Raw genomic sequence first — 15,289 nt, 5'->3', positions numbered from 1 at the left:
AAAATTGCTGTTTTGCCTGTTTAATGATTGTTGCCCTACTGGTCTGTGCAGTTTAGCCTATATTTGGGGTCTTCTGCAGGGTGTTCCTACTGTTGTTTGAAGGAAGTGTTATGGGTCAAGTGTCGTACCTGATACTGTTGAGTCAGGTGTTTGCAAAATGCCTGAATTAAAGCTGTTTTCCCTAAATGCTGAAGGAGGTGAGAAACAGCAGGTGGGCTCCTTATTCAGAGTGTGCTGTTCCAGGAAGCTCTGTGGTCCAGAAACTATTTGCTTCTTTTCTGGATAAGCATCGTAGCTACCTACCTCTTTAGGCCTTCTGCCTTCAGGTGACTCAACCTGAAATCCAGTCCAGTGATTTCTGTTTGTGACTGCAGAAAGTCCCCGGTCCTTGGGGCTGAGAGGTAAGCAGTGTGGGCTACTGCTCTAAGCCATAGTCACTGCTGTGTGACTGCCCATCACACAGGAGTACCCATTTTATTGAACTTGCAGGAGTGAACGCTTGGCCCACCTCTTATCTCTAATGAGCCAGCATAGGAATTACTCTGGATCTGGGACCCTCTTTGTGTTAACCATTAGAGCATAACAGTGTGCTTGTATTTGATCACCACAGTTTCATTAAATTATCACTCACATGACAGAGACTCTGTCCAAGGCTCTCTTGAACCCCAGGTCTCCAAATCTGGAGAAATATCTTTGGTGGCAAAACTGGGTGAAAGAAAGCCCAAATGCTCCCAAGTGAGCATGTTTCTTCACTTGTGGCTGCAGCTCGCTGCTCCCTCTACGTGTGCTTGTGGGCCTGTGAGAAGAGCCAGGTTAAAATCCTTCCCCGTCCTTAAAGTAAAAGCTATTTGTTAACTCCAGTGAGCTCAGCAAACTGTTTTGTAGTGCTGCCTTTCAACTAGTTGTGCTACCACAACTGAGGAAATGGCAAACTGAGGCATAAAAGCAGAAATCAGCACACTGATGGGAGTTCCAGGGGATGAGACTCCCCATGATAATTCTGGTCCCCAGGCCAGTTTGTTGTAAAGATAATTACCTTAATGAAAATGACCTGAGATGAGACAGAAGTCTTGACTTCAGGGAGAGCTGTTAATACCACTGGCAGTAGGAGTTCTTTAGAAGCTGTGATTCTGTTCAGAGATAAAGCCAAGGATATAACTGTGTTCTACATCCTTGCTTAATCCCCATTGACATCCTACTCCTGCGTAAGTGTTTTCCTGAGCTGATTCTTGCATTGTGGATAATTGCAAACACTCCTTTGTGGCTTTTATTTTGATCCACGCTCTTCTGTGATATCTTTTTTTCCAAAGCGCATAATAAGAGGTTGTCAGGTAAATTAATTTTTATTTTCAGGACATCATTAAGTAGTGCTTTTCCTATTGGAGCATTCACTGTCAGCAGGATAAAGGGTACTATAAAGAGTTAAAAAGAGTAATTGTTGTTTCATCAGATTATGTATTAGTTCAAGCAGGCTAATGCACTGTAATATCTAGACAAGCCCTATAATTGGAGATAGTTTGAAACAAGCTTTTAGCTATTCATGTGCTCCAGCTCTAAGTTAATTTCACATTGAAGCCATTAAGCAAAAAAAACCCCAAACCCCAAACTAAAACCAACCAATCAATTAAAAATAGGCCATTGTTCATTAAAGACATTTTGAAAATCAGGTTGTTTACAGAGACAGGGGTGCGTGTGTTCTTTTTCAAAAGCTTGGGACTAATTTTTTCTCATTTTGTAAAATGTGTGCTGAGTCTGAGAAGTCAGTCAGTGATATATCTTGCAGAACTACCTTTTTAGTGCACGTGCAAATCATTTGAACAACAGTCTGAACTACCTGTGTTCCAGTCTATTCTATAGGTACCCAACATAGAGGAGTAGGATTTCACTTGGGGGTCAATGCTTTCTGAGTCGTGTTAGGAAGGAAAATGGAGCTTTGAATACAATTCCTTGTTGAATTCTTCCTTGCCTCTGACCAGCACAGTTTAAATGCTCAGATGGTGTAGAAAGAGAATGGAGAGGGTGGATCAAGGCTCTGCCCACTTCATAGCCCTCTCTAGTTGTTTAGCCCCTATCTGTGTATAAAAGGGGAGTGACATGCCAGAGATCCTGCTTTCCTTCTTCTCTTGCTCTTCTTTAGGATTATTCACACCATACGAGCTACTATAAAGAAAACTAACTCTATCCCAGCCAAAACCAGTACAAAAAAACTATGCTGCATTTCTGCAGCTAGTCGTGGCTTATAAGAGAAAGTCTCTACAGTTAATCATGCAGAGAAACATTTAGCCGTCTTTGCTAATAGGATCTTTCTAGGAAAATATGAATGTGAATGAACAAGATAGTGTGATCCAAGTAATCTGCTCTGATCTCTCACTTTGGTTTTATGCATTAAAGGAAAATCAGCATAACATATCTACTTAGTTGTGAGGGGGATTAATTTCTGATAGTCAGCTTATTGACCTGTTTCTGGAATTGAGTGTTTCTGGAACTTCTATAGAAGTGTTAATCTAAACGTCCAAGAAATTTTCAGCTACTAATTTTCTGTTTTTACGCCTTGTACTGCTTCCTCCACTTAACAGTGCTTCAAAATATGCTAACTACTTCTGGTATAAGCAGCACTGTGTATATGTGTGCATACACAGTATGAATACTTTGCCAGCTACTTAGAGATTAGCTGCCTTTAACCATTCTGTCATTAAATGTCCCCACAGATAAAATATTGCATTTGTCCATGTTAACTGATGCAGAATCATTTTTAAATCAGTGTGACTTAATTATTTTTGTACACTTAGTTTTTGTCTTCATGTTCTTTCAGGCTTCAGACTTGATTATCACCCCAGCTACAACTTTCAAGGAAAAACCAGACCCCAGTGGTTTGGTATTTGGAACTGTGTTCACTGATAATATGCTGATAATTGAATGGTCCTTGGCTTCAGGATGGGAGAAACCTTATATTAAGCCACTTGAGAACCTTTCGTTGCATCCAGCCTCCTCGTCTCTGCATTATGCTGTAGAAGTAAGTACTGAATTGATTTGGAAACTGCTATTTTGTTTCATTAGCTCTTGAAGCCATAGCTTTGTAATACAAGGACTATTACTGTCTTAAGTTTATTAGTAGAGTTACATTTTGTTTCGTTAACTGAGTGTCCTTCCAGAATAATTCCATTATTTACAACAGGGTTATATTTATATTAATATAACTCAGAAGCGGCTCTGGCCTGTGGATTCCAGCTCACTTAACTTTCTAGCTAGTGAAGGTGAGTGTTTCCTTGTGTGGTGACAAATTCGTTTGAGAAAGCATTCTAGTTCATTGACGGTGGATCGGTCCAATTACTGTCTCTGATGTAACTTAATGAAGCACTGGATAAGACTGTGTGAGATTCCAAGAGCAGCTTTAATTTGGGGACTGAACGTGCGAAAGTTATTTTAAGCTGTTTTAAAGGTTCATAACTTGGATTGCAGGACAGACTGGACAGATGCTTGTTTGCAACTCCGAACAAGTCTGAAGAGTTCTGAACTAGATATGATGCATTCAGCATATACAAGTGTATTTAAGCAGAGAACATAAAGCAAGGAACTTTGGAAAGTGAAATGTTAAGTCGGAAACCAGCGTGGTTAACAGTTTCCGTGCTTAGCTGCTTACTGTCTAAAGCTGCCTTTTGTGTCCCCAGAGCAGCTTTGGCTATACTCACATCTGTGTGAGAGCCTCAGTAGGGCACATACGCTGAAATGGAAGCCTGCTTCTCCTCCCACTTCTGGGTAGGTGGGAGTGTCTCCACTGAAGTTAGTGGAGTTGCTTGTGCTTCTTTTATTATTTCTTTTTTTTTTCTTCTTCTTTTTTTTTTTTTTTTCTTTAAACCACTGGTATAAGGGAAGCATCAAGCTTTTCCCTGCTTGTTGTCCCTGAGCTCCTGCCTTCGCCATTTTTCGTTGTTGCTGATTTTTCCCCATTTAGTCACCAAGCCTCCAAAGGTCCTGTGTAAATTACAACAGGCCCCTGTGACTAAGGCTGCAGCTCTTGGTCTGCCCAAGAAGTAAGAAACCACGCTGGAGTCCCAAATCTATATTTCACTCTTAGTAGCATATTGCTTTAGTGCTCGGCCTCTGGCCCAGTCTGAAATCATTGCTAATATGAATATGCTCTTATTCTTTTTCCATTTTTTTTTATTCTTTTACCCTTATTGCAACACGTTTCCTCTAGCCAAGAGGACAGAGAGAGGAGAATCTGGTGCCAATGCTGTGGCTCAATGAATACACAGTGGGTATAATAAAAATGATGAATTTGGCATTCCCTCCCCTTTCTCCTTGCCCTCCATGACGCAGTGTGATAGTCTGGATCTGCTGAACTCCAGATCCAGCTCCTGTGATGTACAGATGTCAGATAATATTGTTTGCACACCACTGTAGCAACCAACCATCAAGCAACCACAGCAGTTGCTTTTATTCAAGTTGAGCATTTCTGGAACACATCACTATCTCCCTTTTTAATAAGTGAAAAGTTTTACTGAGCTCTGGAAGGTTAAAAGTATTTCTTTTTGGAGAAAAAGTTTAATAGCTTGAGAAGGCTTTGTGTTTCAGCAATGATGTGATTCTTACTTCTCTCAAACCATTGATCAAATCTTAGTAGTAACATTCCTTCCTCTTCCCTCTCATTAAAAGTTCTGTGAATGTGTTTGGGAGAAGGGTGGGGGGAAACAACTGTTCTGTGATAAGAAAGTAGCGTTACAGAAATGTGGTATTAGTTAGTAACTGGCCCAATAAAAATTGTATCAAAGTATCAACCATATCACCAGCTATGCTATCCTTTATTAAAGACAGAATTTTTTTTCTTGTGGCTACAATGTCTATCCTAGGAATAGTTTCTTTTTCAAAACTGCATACAAAGCTTTTAATGAAGTTGGCATTGCCATAGGAATAAGATAAATTTTGAAGGCAAAAAGTTCTGGGTTCTAATTCTGGTTCTGCTACATAGTTGGCATGTAGCCTAAGGAAAATTGTCGGGATTCCTGCAACCCAGTTACAACCCAATTAAAATTTGTCGTGTGGAAGGACCTAGCTCTGTTATGGGACTGCACAAAAGCTTTCTAAACATTGCATTTCATTGATCCTTATGGGAAAATGTTATAGAATTTAATAATAATGAAACCTTGAGTATTCTACTAAAATTACTTATACACAAATACAGGATTCTTTTTTCCAAATAAAAAAACTGCATATGTAGACTTCCAACCACACAAAATGTATTTCCAGCCATTTTTTGTAGAACAGTCAGGAGGAGAAGTCTGAGGAGACTGACAGCAGTGATGCAGTTAAATTCATAGAACTTATACTGAAATTTAATGTACAAAGAAATGCTTTAGAAAATAAATTCTAAAAGTCTGAACTCTTGTCTGTAAGCATAAGTGATCCTTTAATACTTAATCTAAATAATACCTGTATATATGTATATATTAATGTAAGCTTATATAATACATGTGTTTTCTGTCTATAACTGGAAATTATCAATCTGTAGCTGAAAATAACTATGGATATTTTGTGGACATATGTTTTTTGGTGTGGTTAGGAGATGCTGTAGAGCATTCTGCTGGGAGGGCACTGGTGGGATAAGGGTTTCTGGTAAATTGATTGTCAACACCAGTCATCCAGATTCTGCAGTTTGATGGGATAATTATGACTAATTTAAGTTTCCTGTAAACTACAGATAAAACATTTTCATGCATTCTTCCTCTAGCATAAGGCTGATGCACCTGTCTCTCATGCTAGCTAAACCCCCTTCCACAGTGTAGGGGTATATGGGGGAAATAAGTGACCAAGATTTTGCTACAACTACAGCAAGAACTGCAACAGAGTTCCCTTAATTACCTCATTCTATGCTTCCTACCAAAATGTGTTTTGGACAGAGCCCTAAAAATAATTAACATATATAATTAAATTCTATAGATCTTTTCCGTAAGGGAGAATACTGTTTTGGTTCAGCCTTAGGAATCAGTCAGGATGTGAGAGAATAGTTAAGTCAAACACATGCTACAAATTTTAATTGCTGTAACCAAATTATGAAAAAAAATGTTTATCATTAAGTCCTCTGACAGAGAAAGATATATCTGAAGCATAGGCAGGTCGTCTTTGTAATATAAACTTCATAATAGTACCTCACAGGAGTGTGTTGCAAGGATTAACTAGTTGGCATTTATGCTTTGAGTACTGTGAGCAGGAAAGTGAAGTTCTTTTATTTCCAAAGGGTGTGTTCTGCTTTTGCATAGATCATCATGGGATAATGTCTCAATTATTATTTGATTTCTTTTCCCTCCTTTTTGGCTTGGTAGTTGTTTGAAGGAATGAAGGCTTACCGAGGAGTAGATGGCAAAATCCGCCTGTTCCGGCCAGCCCTCAACATGGACAGGATGGCACGATCAGCAAGACGAGCAACTCTGCCAGTATGTAGCCAAGGCATCTCATTGTCCTTAAGTCAGAGCGTATTTTCATTTTCAGAGTGCAAATCTCTGAAACTTTACAGTAGTGTAACATTTATCAAACACTCTAACTCTTGAATAGTTCAGTTAAACTTTGTTAAGAGATCTTATTCAGTGAAGGGAACTGTTTGAAATGCATTTTTCTTTTAATTCACAACAGTGTTTTGCTTTCTTTGTTGTCTCCCTACTGCCTCAGATGTACATAGTCTATTTCTGAGGGATGAGCGCTGTTCTGCAGGTATTTGCATGCAGACAGCTGATGAAATTGTTCTGGCACTAATGTTCTTCCTTTTCTTCTTGCCATTTCAGTTAAGTCCTTCAGCCTCTGAGTGCCTTCATTTTTGGTCATGCTAGCAACTTAACACTGCTTTTAGCAGTTGTATATTGGCCAGTGAATTTCCTCCCACGCTTATGAGCTTTATTACTGTAAGAACCTTGCAACTTTGTAAAACTGGGAGACCTGGTGGGCCCCTTGGAGTTCTAACCCAAAGCACTCTTCTGCAGAAGAGGTGGTGCCATAGCTTGCAGCACACCAAAGGGAAGGCGTGGGCTGCACAGGGAGTTCCCTCCATGTGCTTTGGAGGCAAGAAGGGTCAATGGCTCCTTTTTACTATCTCAGGAGGATACTTTGTAGCAGAAGGAGGGCATTCAGGACACTGTATAAAAAGGCATAGTGGCAAAGACCATGGCATCTTAATTCTGTAAGAAATGAACTCAAGGAAGATGATGTAGTCCTATGAACCTCTATGGACTGTCACTGTTACATATCCTGATGAAGTGTTCCCCTTAGCACATGGATCTATAAAAACTACGCAGTGTTCAGGCTATATTTCTACATTTGTTTTTCTCCCTTTGCTTTTCCTTCCCAGTGTTTTGACCAGAATGAGCTGTTAGAGTGCATCCGGAAGCTTGTGGAAGTGGAAAAGGAGTGGGTCCCACACTCAACTTCTGCCAGCCTGTATATCCGTCCTACCTTAATTGGAACGGAGGTGTGAAACATTTTTTTCCCCTCTTAACTTTTGTGTATTTAAGCACGAGGTAAAAGCCTCCGTCCATAAAGGGAAATATGCAGCAGTCACTAGACAGCAGTATTACAGTTCAGGGGCAAATTGTTTTTATGTTTTACTTTTGAGTCAGTCACCTGTGTAGCTCTACTTCACAAATTTATGTTGACCACACCACCACCTAGTGGACACATTGATTCAAATCACAGAAAGTAAACTTCGATTAACTGTTCTGAGTGGAAACGGCAAAATTCAGATTAACTTTGGGTTTGTACTAAAAGGATAGTTATTTGTGACATGGTAATGTATGCCTTTAAAGTACTAATAATCTGGAGAAAATGTGAGGGAACAGAAATTTGCTGTGTAGACGTTGTGATTTCATTTCTTACCTCCATCCTGACCTTAGTGAGGAGATTTTGGAAGATTCTACCCAGTAAATTAAGATGGCTCTTCTGAGAGAGACTTTTAACAGAACTAAGATTAAGTTCTTGTATCAATTTATTCTTGAACCCAGATAAACCTGACATTATAAGAGGCTCCTTAGCAACTAGGTATTAGTCTGTACTCTGTGAGTTTCATGTGGGTGTGAGTCAAGCCTATAGTATTTATAAAAGGAATTAGAAACAGGGACTTTATTTTAATTAAAACTTTAAGGGTTTTTTTTTTTAGCAGTGGCAAGAGAGAAAACTATAATAGTAGAGCATAGGACAAGGAAGCTAAAGAATGTATGGTTCCCAACTAGGCAAGTTACTCTTCTGCAATATCCACATCTGTAAGTAGTTACCATACATGAGCATTATACATTTCACATGTGTTCAGGACTCCATTAATTTAATGCTTGTAAACTAGGTGCAGATTTTCAGATGGAAGAATCTCCACTCAGTGACTGTAAAGTATTAATATTAAAAATTGAATTTTTTTCCCCTGTTTTTGTTTTTGGAAATTCTTTTGCTGTTGAGCTTTGTTTCAGGTTAGCCAACATATCTGGCCTTTCCCCGATGTCCTATGTTGTTTCTGGGTTGCATGTCCTGCTAATCTTTTATGAATCAGCACGATTAGGAAACCCAGTCAGCACGGTCTTTTGAATGTTTGTGTATGAATCAGGAAAAATATCAAGATCTCAGTTAGTTAATCTTGTTAGAAGTTTTGCCAAAAGATTAAGGTAGACAGAAATCAAAAGAACCCTCTCAGCACCTGAGGAAGGGTTATTTGAATTTTCCAGTAGTTCCATTATTACACTATTATTTTCCCTCCCACCTCCCAATTTAGCTCCACGTGCTTTGTGCACAGTGTTTTGCTTAGACCTTTGGTCCTAAAGATTTAAGTTCAATAACTTTTTTTCAATGGAGACTTAATCTTAGAAACCAAGGATGAGCCTGTTCTTTTTACGAGACTGGTTTCTCTGAGTAGAGAGAAAATAGTAACCCGTTCAGTTGCACAGAAGATCCCAAGAATCATGGGCAATCAGCTGTACATAGCCCTGCTTGAGCAGGGAGGTTGGACAAAGTGATGTCCAGAAGTGCCTCCCAAACTCAATCATTTTGTGATTCTGTGGTCAGTCCTGAGCTTTGTAAAGAATCATACAGTGAAGCAGAGTGTCCTACCACAGGATTCAGACTTTGACCAGTTGTCATGGATGAGTGATTTAGATCACTTAAAGAATCACTCTCAAAGGTATTAGCAAAAAGTGATTTTAATGGGAATTTGTAAAAGTGTGACTTAACAAAGTTCAATGGCAAGGTTCACTCTATTACTTACTACATGGAAGAAACATACAAAGGAAAATCGAGTTAGAATCAATTTAAAATTATTTACACAGAGACTGGAGACGTAAAAAGGTAAGGGACACCCTCCTGTTGAGTCACAAGGTTCAGAGTGCTTTCTAAACTCCTGATGGAGCTTAGGTGCAGCTAGGTCCAAACTGCCCCGGCAGTTCTTAAACCCTACTTAATGGCAAAACAGGATGAAATTAAAAGAGACACAGAACCCAATGAGGGATTAGGCGACAAGGACCCCCACAACCAGCTCCCTACTTGGGCAGACTTAATGCACGGCATTGTAAACCATGCCCGTGAATGGGGTGGGAAGATCCATTAGCTGGAAAATCGGACCCAAGACCCCGAACAGGAGACCCAATGGGGGATTTTCCTTACCCTTTGTATTAATTCCATTAGACATAAACTGTTGACCAAGTCTGGGACTAAGATTGGATCTAGCTGCACCTAAGCTCCATCAGGAGTTTAGAAAGCAAGGGGGGTCCACTCTGAACCTTGTGACTCAACGGGAGGGTCTCCCTTACCTTTTTATGTCTCAGGTCTCTGTGTAAATCATTTTAAATCGATTCTAACTCAATTTTGCTTTGTATGTTTCTTCCATGTAGTAAGTAATAGAGTGAACCTTGCCATTGAACTTTAAGTCGCGCTTTTACAACATCACATTAAAATCCCTTTTGCTAATACCTTTGAGAGTGATTCTTTAAGTGATCTAAATCACTCATCTGCGACACCAGTGCCAGACTTTTCACCTCCACCTTCAAGTATTGATGGTGATGATTTGAAGTGTGAGAAGCCATCTCTCAGAGAAGAGGGGGGGAAAAAAAAAAGTGATACATTCCAGGTTATTTCCTGTGCTGTTGTGTGAACCATTTCCAGCAGGCAAATCATTTTAGCTTGTCACACAGCCATTCACAGAGCCAGCATTCAACTCTACCAATGCCAGTTCTAAGTGGCATTGGCTAATTCTCATCACTAACGCAGCTGACAGTGGTTCCTCCACTGTTGTTACTGTTAGTAGTGGTCCTTGCCACTCCTCCCCCCAGAAGGTTTTGCAGGCTTCTGCTGTGATTAATTCATATAATTATATAGTATCTTGTCAAGCTAATTTCTGAATTCTCAAAAGCTTGAAACTATTTGAGAAGATTAGAATAATATATAGATAAATGAAACAGCTGTAAATGAATGGTGACAGTATATAAAATTAAGGTTGTTATGTTGCTTGGATGGGGGGGGAGTTATATAAATATTTTCTCTTCATTGCAGCACTTGGCATTGTCCCGGTAAAAGCACTCTCATGCTGCGGTTCCTCTGAAAGCAGTGTTTCAAAAGCTAATTGTGCAGCATCTGATGTTTGGAGTGAAGTATACCAGTAACTTTTGATTTATTTACATTCCTTGTTTTTAGCCTTCCCTTGGAGTGAAGAAGCCGACTAAAGCCCTACTGTATGTCATACTGAGCCCTGTGGGCCCTTACTTTGCAAGTGGAAGCTTTAATCCAATATCCTTATGGGCAGATCCAAAATATGTAAGAGCCTGGAAAGGAGGAACAGGGGACTGCAAACTGGGAGGGTAAGAAAACATAATTCTGCGTCTTCTACATAGCTCACAAATGAGATTTGGTTGTTAGTGGAGTATCTAATCCAGCAGAAGTAGAGGTATTAAATGTAGCAGTTAAACAAACAATGTACTATAAGAAAGATTTCAAAATTGTACTTTGCAAATATTATTTATACAATTCAGTTGCACATTTTTGTTCAGATATTACAGCCAAATGGATTATTTGCAGAGGCAATTTTGCAGCATCTCAAGCTGAGGAACTGGACCTGGAAGCTGTCCATGTAATACTTTGGCTGTTCCCCTTGCAGAAGTTGACACTAAAGATATCACTTCTGTGATGCAGCATTCAGTATAGCAGTCTGCTGCCAACTGGGCAGTGAGCAGCATTGACTGCTGACCTCCTTCCTTGGCAGACTGTCCTGACAAGCCATCTGCAGTTAGCTAGGGGAGTATGGGTGTTTAAGGGAAAGCACGAGACAATTATCTGCATTGACTTGACCATAGTCTGGCAGTTTTCTGCTGAACTAGGCCAAAGCAGTAGTTAGGTAGAAACATAATTGTTAACGTCCAAGTACTTGACTTGTAGAGTGGAGCTGCTTAGGACTTGACTGGAGTAAGCAGCTTGGATGTGGCTAAATAAATGACTTGATTATACATCCTTGGTCTTTGGTTTAAACGAAGCTTATTGTCACTGCCTGGGAGTTTCTTTTCTAGGCAGGAAGTTAGTAGTTGTCAAGTGCTGCTCATCTGAGCTAGTAGAATAATCAAAGGGCAAGAAAACAGCTTTCCTTCATTCAGTCTGATGTTCTGAGACCTTTACTCTTTGTTTGTGAGTTTTTGCTTAGTTTTAGAAATATATTAATTGTTTCCTGTGCATCCTTCATATGTCAGCTGTGAAAAAAGGAATAGTCTGGGGTCACTACTGACTTGATTTCTGCCCAGAGGTGAGAACTTAACTCCAGTGTGGTCAGCACTTTGGAGCTGCTGACTTTGGGTCTTAATGGTTGTCGAACATCAGAAGCAAATGGGGTGTCCGTCCCCCCCCTCCCCGCAAAGCAGCTACAGAGTAAACACATATTATTCAGTCAGGTTCACTCTGTAGGCAGCATTTTAGGAAAACAGTTGCTCCTCAACGGTATGGAATTCATCAAGTCCATCTGCAGCTCCTGAAGCTACTAGTTCTGTGAATGTCTTTTACTAGAAAAGAAATAACTTGCCTCTGGTGATTTTTGTGTTCCAAGAGGTTCATCTGACATATATGAGCCATCTGTTCATCTGACATATATGAAATGAGGTAGATGGTTTTGTTTGCTTTTTTTAAAACCATGAGCTGGATGGGAATTGTTGCTCTCTCTCCAGGATGTCAACTTGTCCTGGTTTCAGCTGGGAATAGAGTTCATTTTCTTCTTAGTAGCTGGTACAGTGCTGTGTTTTGGATTTAGTGTGAGAATAATGTTGATAACACACTGATGTTTTAGTTGTTGCTAAGTAGCGCTTATCCTAAGGTAAGGATTGTTCAGTTTCCCATGCTCTGCCAGCAAGCAGGTGTGCAAGAAGCTGGGAGGGAGCATAGCCAAGACAGCTGACCTGAACTAACCAAAGGGATATTCCATACCATAGAATGTCATGCTTAGTATATAAACTGGGGGGAGGTGGCCAGGAGGGGCAGATCGCTGCTTGGGCATCGGTCAGCGGGTGGTGAGCAATTGCATTATGCACCACTGGTTTTTTTCCTTGAGTTTTATTTCTTTTTTCTTTCTTTTTTTTCCTTTCTTTTTTTTTTGTTATATTCATTTTCATTACAATTATTATTATTATTATTCAATATTATTGTTGTTAGTATTTTACTTTAGTTATTAAACTGCTCTTATCTCAACCCATGAGTTTTACCTTTTTTTTGGTTCTCCTCCCCATCCCACTGGGAGGGAGGGAGGAGTGAGGGAGTGGCTGCATGGTGCTTAGTTCCTAGCTGGGGTTAAACCACGACACAACTGCTAAATAAAGATAAATGCTTTCCCCAGGTGTCTAATTGCAATGATTAGAATGTCCAGAAAATGGAACAAGAGGTATTTTTAAGACAATTTGGATGGATATGTTTGAGCTGTTGATGCTCTTCAGCCCTTCAAAGTTTATGGGTTGTAGATACAAATGATCTAGTAAAATACTAGTAGAGTACTTCCAACGAAAATATTCCAGGGACAAGCAGTGACTGTGCAGAGTAACTGTGTAGAGCACTTGCTCCCAAGGTAGATATGCACAAAACCTTGCACAGAAATGAGAAAATACCCAACCAGATACTCATTAACTGTTTGCTCTTTCTTTTTGTTTCTGGAAGGAATTATGGTTCTTCTATTTATGCCCAGCAAGAAGCTCTGGAGTTAGGCTGCCAGCAGGTTTTGTGGCTCTATGGAGAAGATCACCAAATAACTGAAGTTGGAACAATGAATCTGTTTCTCTACTGGATAAATGAAGATGGAGGTATAGTAACACAAAACATGAAAACTTTAACAGAGTAGACGGTTGGGACCATAATCCACAAAATTATTATTAGAGTGCAGATCATAAACTTTTTAATGAAGATGATTTAACAGAGGAAATGTCTATTCTTTTCTGAAAACTGATAGGTGACTGTTAGTTATACCATTGTGAAAGAGGATATTCTGGAGCAGCTGTGAGTACTGCCTACTGATAACACACTAAACTGTTGGGCCAGTCCATGTGCTCAGAAGGGTAGAGTCCAGCCATACACAAGGTCACACTGCAGGTTTGGTGTCAACTCTAGCAGCATGCTTGATCTTGAAGAAGGTGTTGGGTCAGAAACAATGCAGACATACTAAAGACACCTTATGCCTGTGTAACTCTTCAGACTCTGTGGCTTTGGGCATGAGTGGTTCCCATAATCACTTTCTGGCAAGCCAAATGTTCCTGAAGCATAGCCAAAAGTATTGCAGCGTCCAACTGATGAAGAACTCAGCTCTTTCTTTGAAGAATTTGAAGTTCTGTCCAGTGGAGGCAGAGAGAGAGAAACATGTCAGTCAGCGTTCCACATCACTAATGCTCAAATGATGCTTTCAAGATATACCATCATTCTTGAAGCCATTTTTACCTCTTTGTATCCACTGTCATCTCTAAGCAATGTACATACTGATTAGGAAGCTATCTAGTTAATGAGCAGCCAACTATTTAGGCATCTCAAAAACACCCATTGGGCATGCAAGTATTCAGTGCTTGAGAAGCGATAGCTGCACCTGAGAACTGGTTCGGAAGACTGCATGACTCTGAGTCCTTAAAGGATTGAGCCAATGTATAGGTAAGTGAATAAAAGGACATCTCCTGACTTCCATGAGTGCTGGCCATCCATGAAAATTAAGAGTTATTGAATTTTTGCATGGCAGCAGATGCAGGGTTCAGACTCTGATTTTGTCATAGTGCCATGAGTACCCTTGAAGTACAGAGGCAACATTCTGTGGGGACAGCAGTGTGCTTTGGATAGTATAGGGTGATGGGAATCCAGCTACCTGATCCCATCTCCAGTTTCATTACTTGTTCTGCAAAATCTTTACCACTTTTATAAGAAGAGGGATGGTATTCCCTCAGTGTTGAATGAGTCTGTGAAGTCTTGTGAATGAAACTATAAATATGAGAAATGTTGTTGTTGTTGTTATAGCAGCAGTAGATTTGTCAGTGTAGCTAGATGGCCACATTCACGCCTTGTGTAACTTCGCTGGAGAGACACGAAAATAGATTTTTGGCTCATTCTGCCCAGGGAAAGGACACTGAGGGGGGGACATAGTTAGAATTCAATGTTCTCATTGTACTTAAACGAGGAATATGCTGGAATTATCCAGCTGCAGCACCGTACTGTTCCAAAGATCTGCCAATCACTGTGTTACCAGTGCACTACTGAATAGTACTATTGTGAGGTGGCCATAGCAAACAACTTGTAATTCATGCCACCCAAGCTAACTGTATACTGGCAAACCTGCCATTTCACATGACATGGTTATTAGCATCATTGGAGCACTTTGCTGTCTCCCGGTGTGTTGATTAATGCTTAATTTATGGTATCTTTGGTTGAGAATCACTCTTGCTGTCAATGTGTGTCATCACATACCTGCCCATGGCTTTACATTGTGATTTAAAAAGTGTTTGCCACAAAGGATACTTACTTAGGCTGTGGTTTTGTTTTGTTATGCAAATTCTGCAGCTGAGAGAGGGATCTAACATAAAAATAGTGAGGCAGAAATTGCAGATCATCATCAAAAGGAAAATGCCCTTCTTTCTGTGTTCAGAGGGCACTGCGGAGTAGTCTGAATGGCTCTCCTTGGTTTATAACAAATCAAAGACCCAGCCCAGTAAAGCCTAGACTAAAGGACATCTATGCTTCTGATGAGAGTAGGCTTTTCTTGCAAGACTTTGCTATATATTTTCAGTTACAGCATTGCGACTAAACAAGACATGTTGCCTTGGGCAGCAGGAGGAGCCTG

The 15,289-nt window shown here is 40.0% G+C and overlaps 1 protein-coding gene across 1 annotated transcript in view; it reads left to right on the top strand.

Annotated features, from left to right (window-relative positions):
• Positions 1-15,289, top strand: part of BCAT1 (branched chain amino acid transaminase 1) — a 62,492-nt gene that overhangs the window by 33,021 nt on the left and 14,182 nt on the right. Inside the window, exons 3-8 of the mRNA XM_050914902.1 lie at positions 2,813-3,013; positions 4,199-4,255; positions 6,321-6,431; positions 7,337-7,456; positions 10,651-10,814; positions 13,138-13,280. Coding sequence (XP_050770859.1) covers positions 2,813-3,013; positions 4,199-4,255; positions 6,321-6,431; positions 7,337-7,456; positions 10,651-10,814; positions 13,138-13,280 — 796 coding nt within the window. The remainder of the gene's footprint in view (positions 1-2,812; positions 3,014-4,198; positions 4,256-6,320; positions 6,432-7,336; positions 7,457-10,650; positions 10,815-13,137; positions 13,281-15,289) is intronic.

Source organism: Gymnogyps californianus, chromosome 1, assembly GCF_018139145.2.
Source record: "Gymnogyps californianus isolate 813 chromosome 1, ASM1813914v2, whole genome shotgun sequence".
Classification (NCBI taxonomy): Eukaryota; Metazoa; Chordata; class Aves; order Accipitriformes; family Cathartidae; genus Gymnogyps; species Gymnogyps californianus.
The sequence above is the reverse complement of the archived record's forward strand: the minus strand, read 5'-3'. Positions and strand labels throughout refer to the sequence as shown.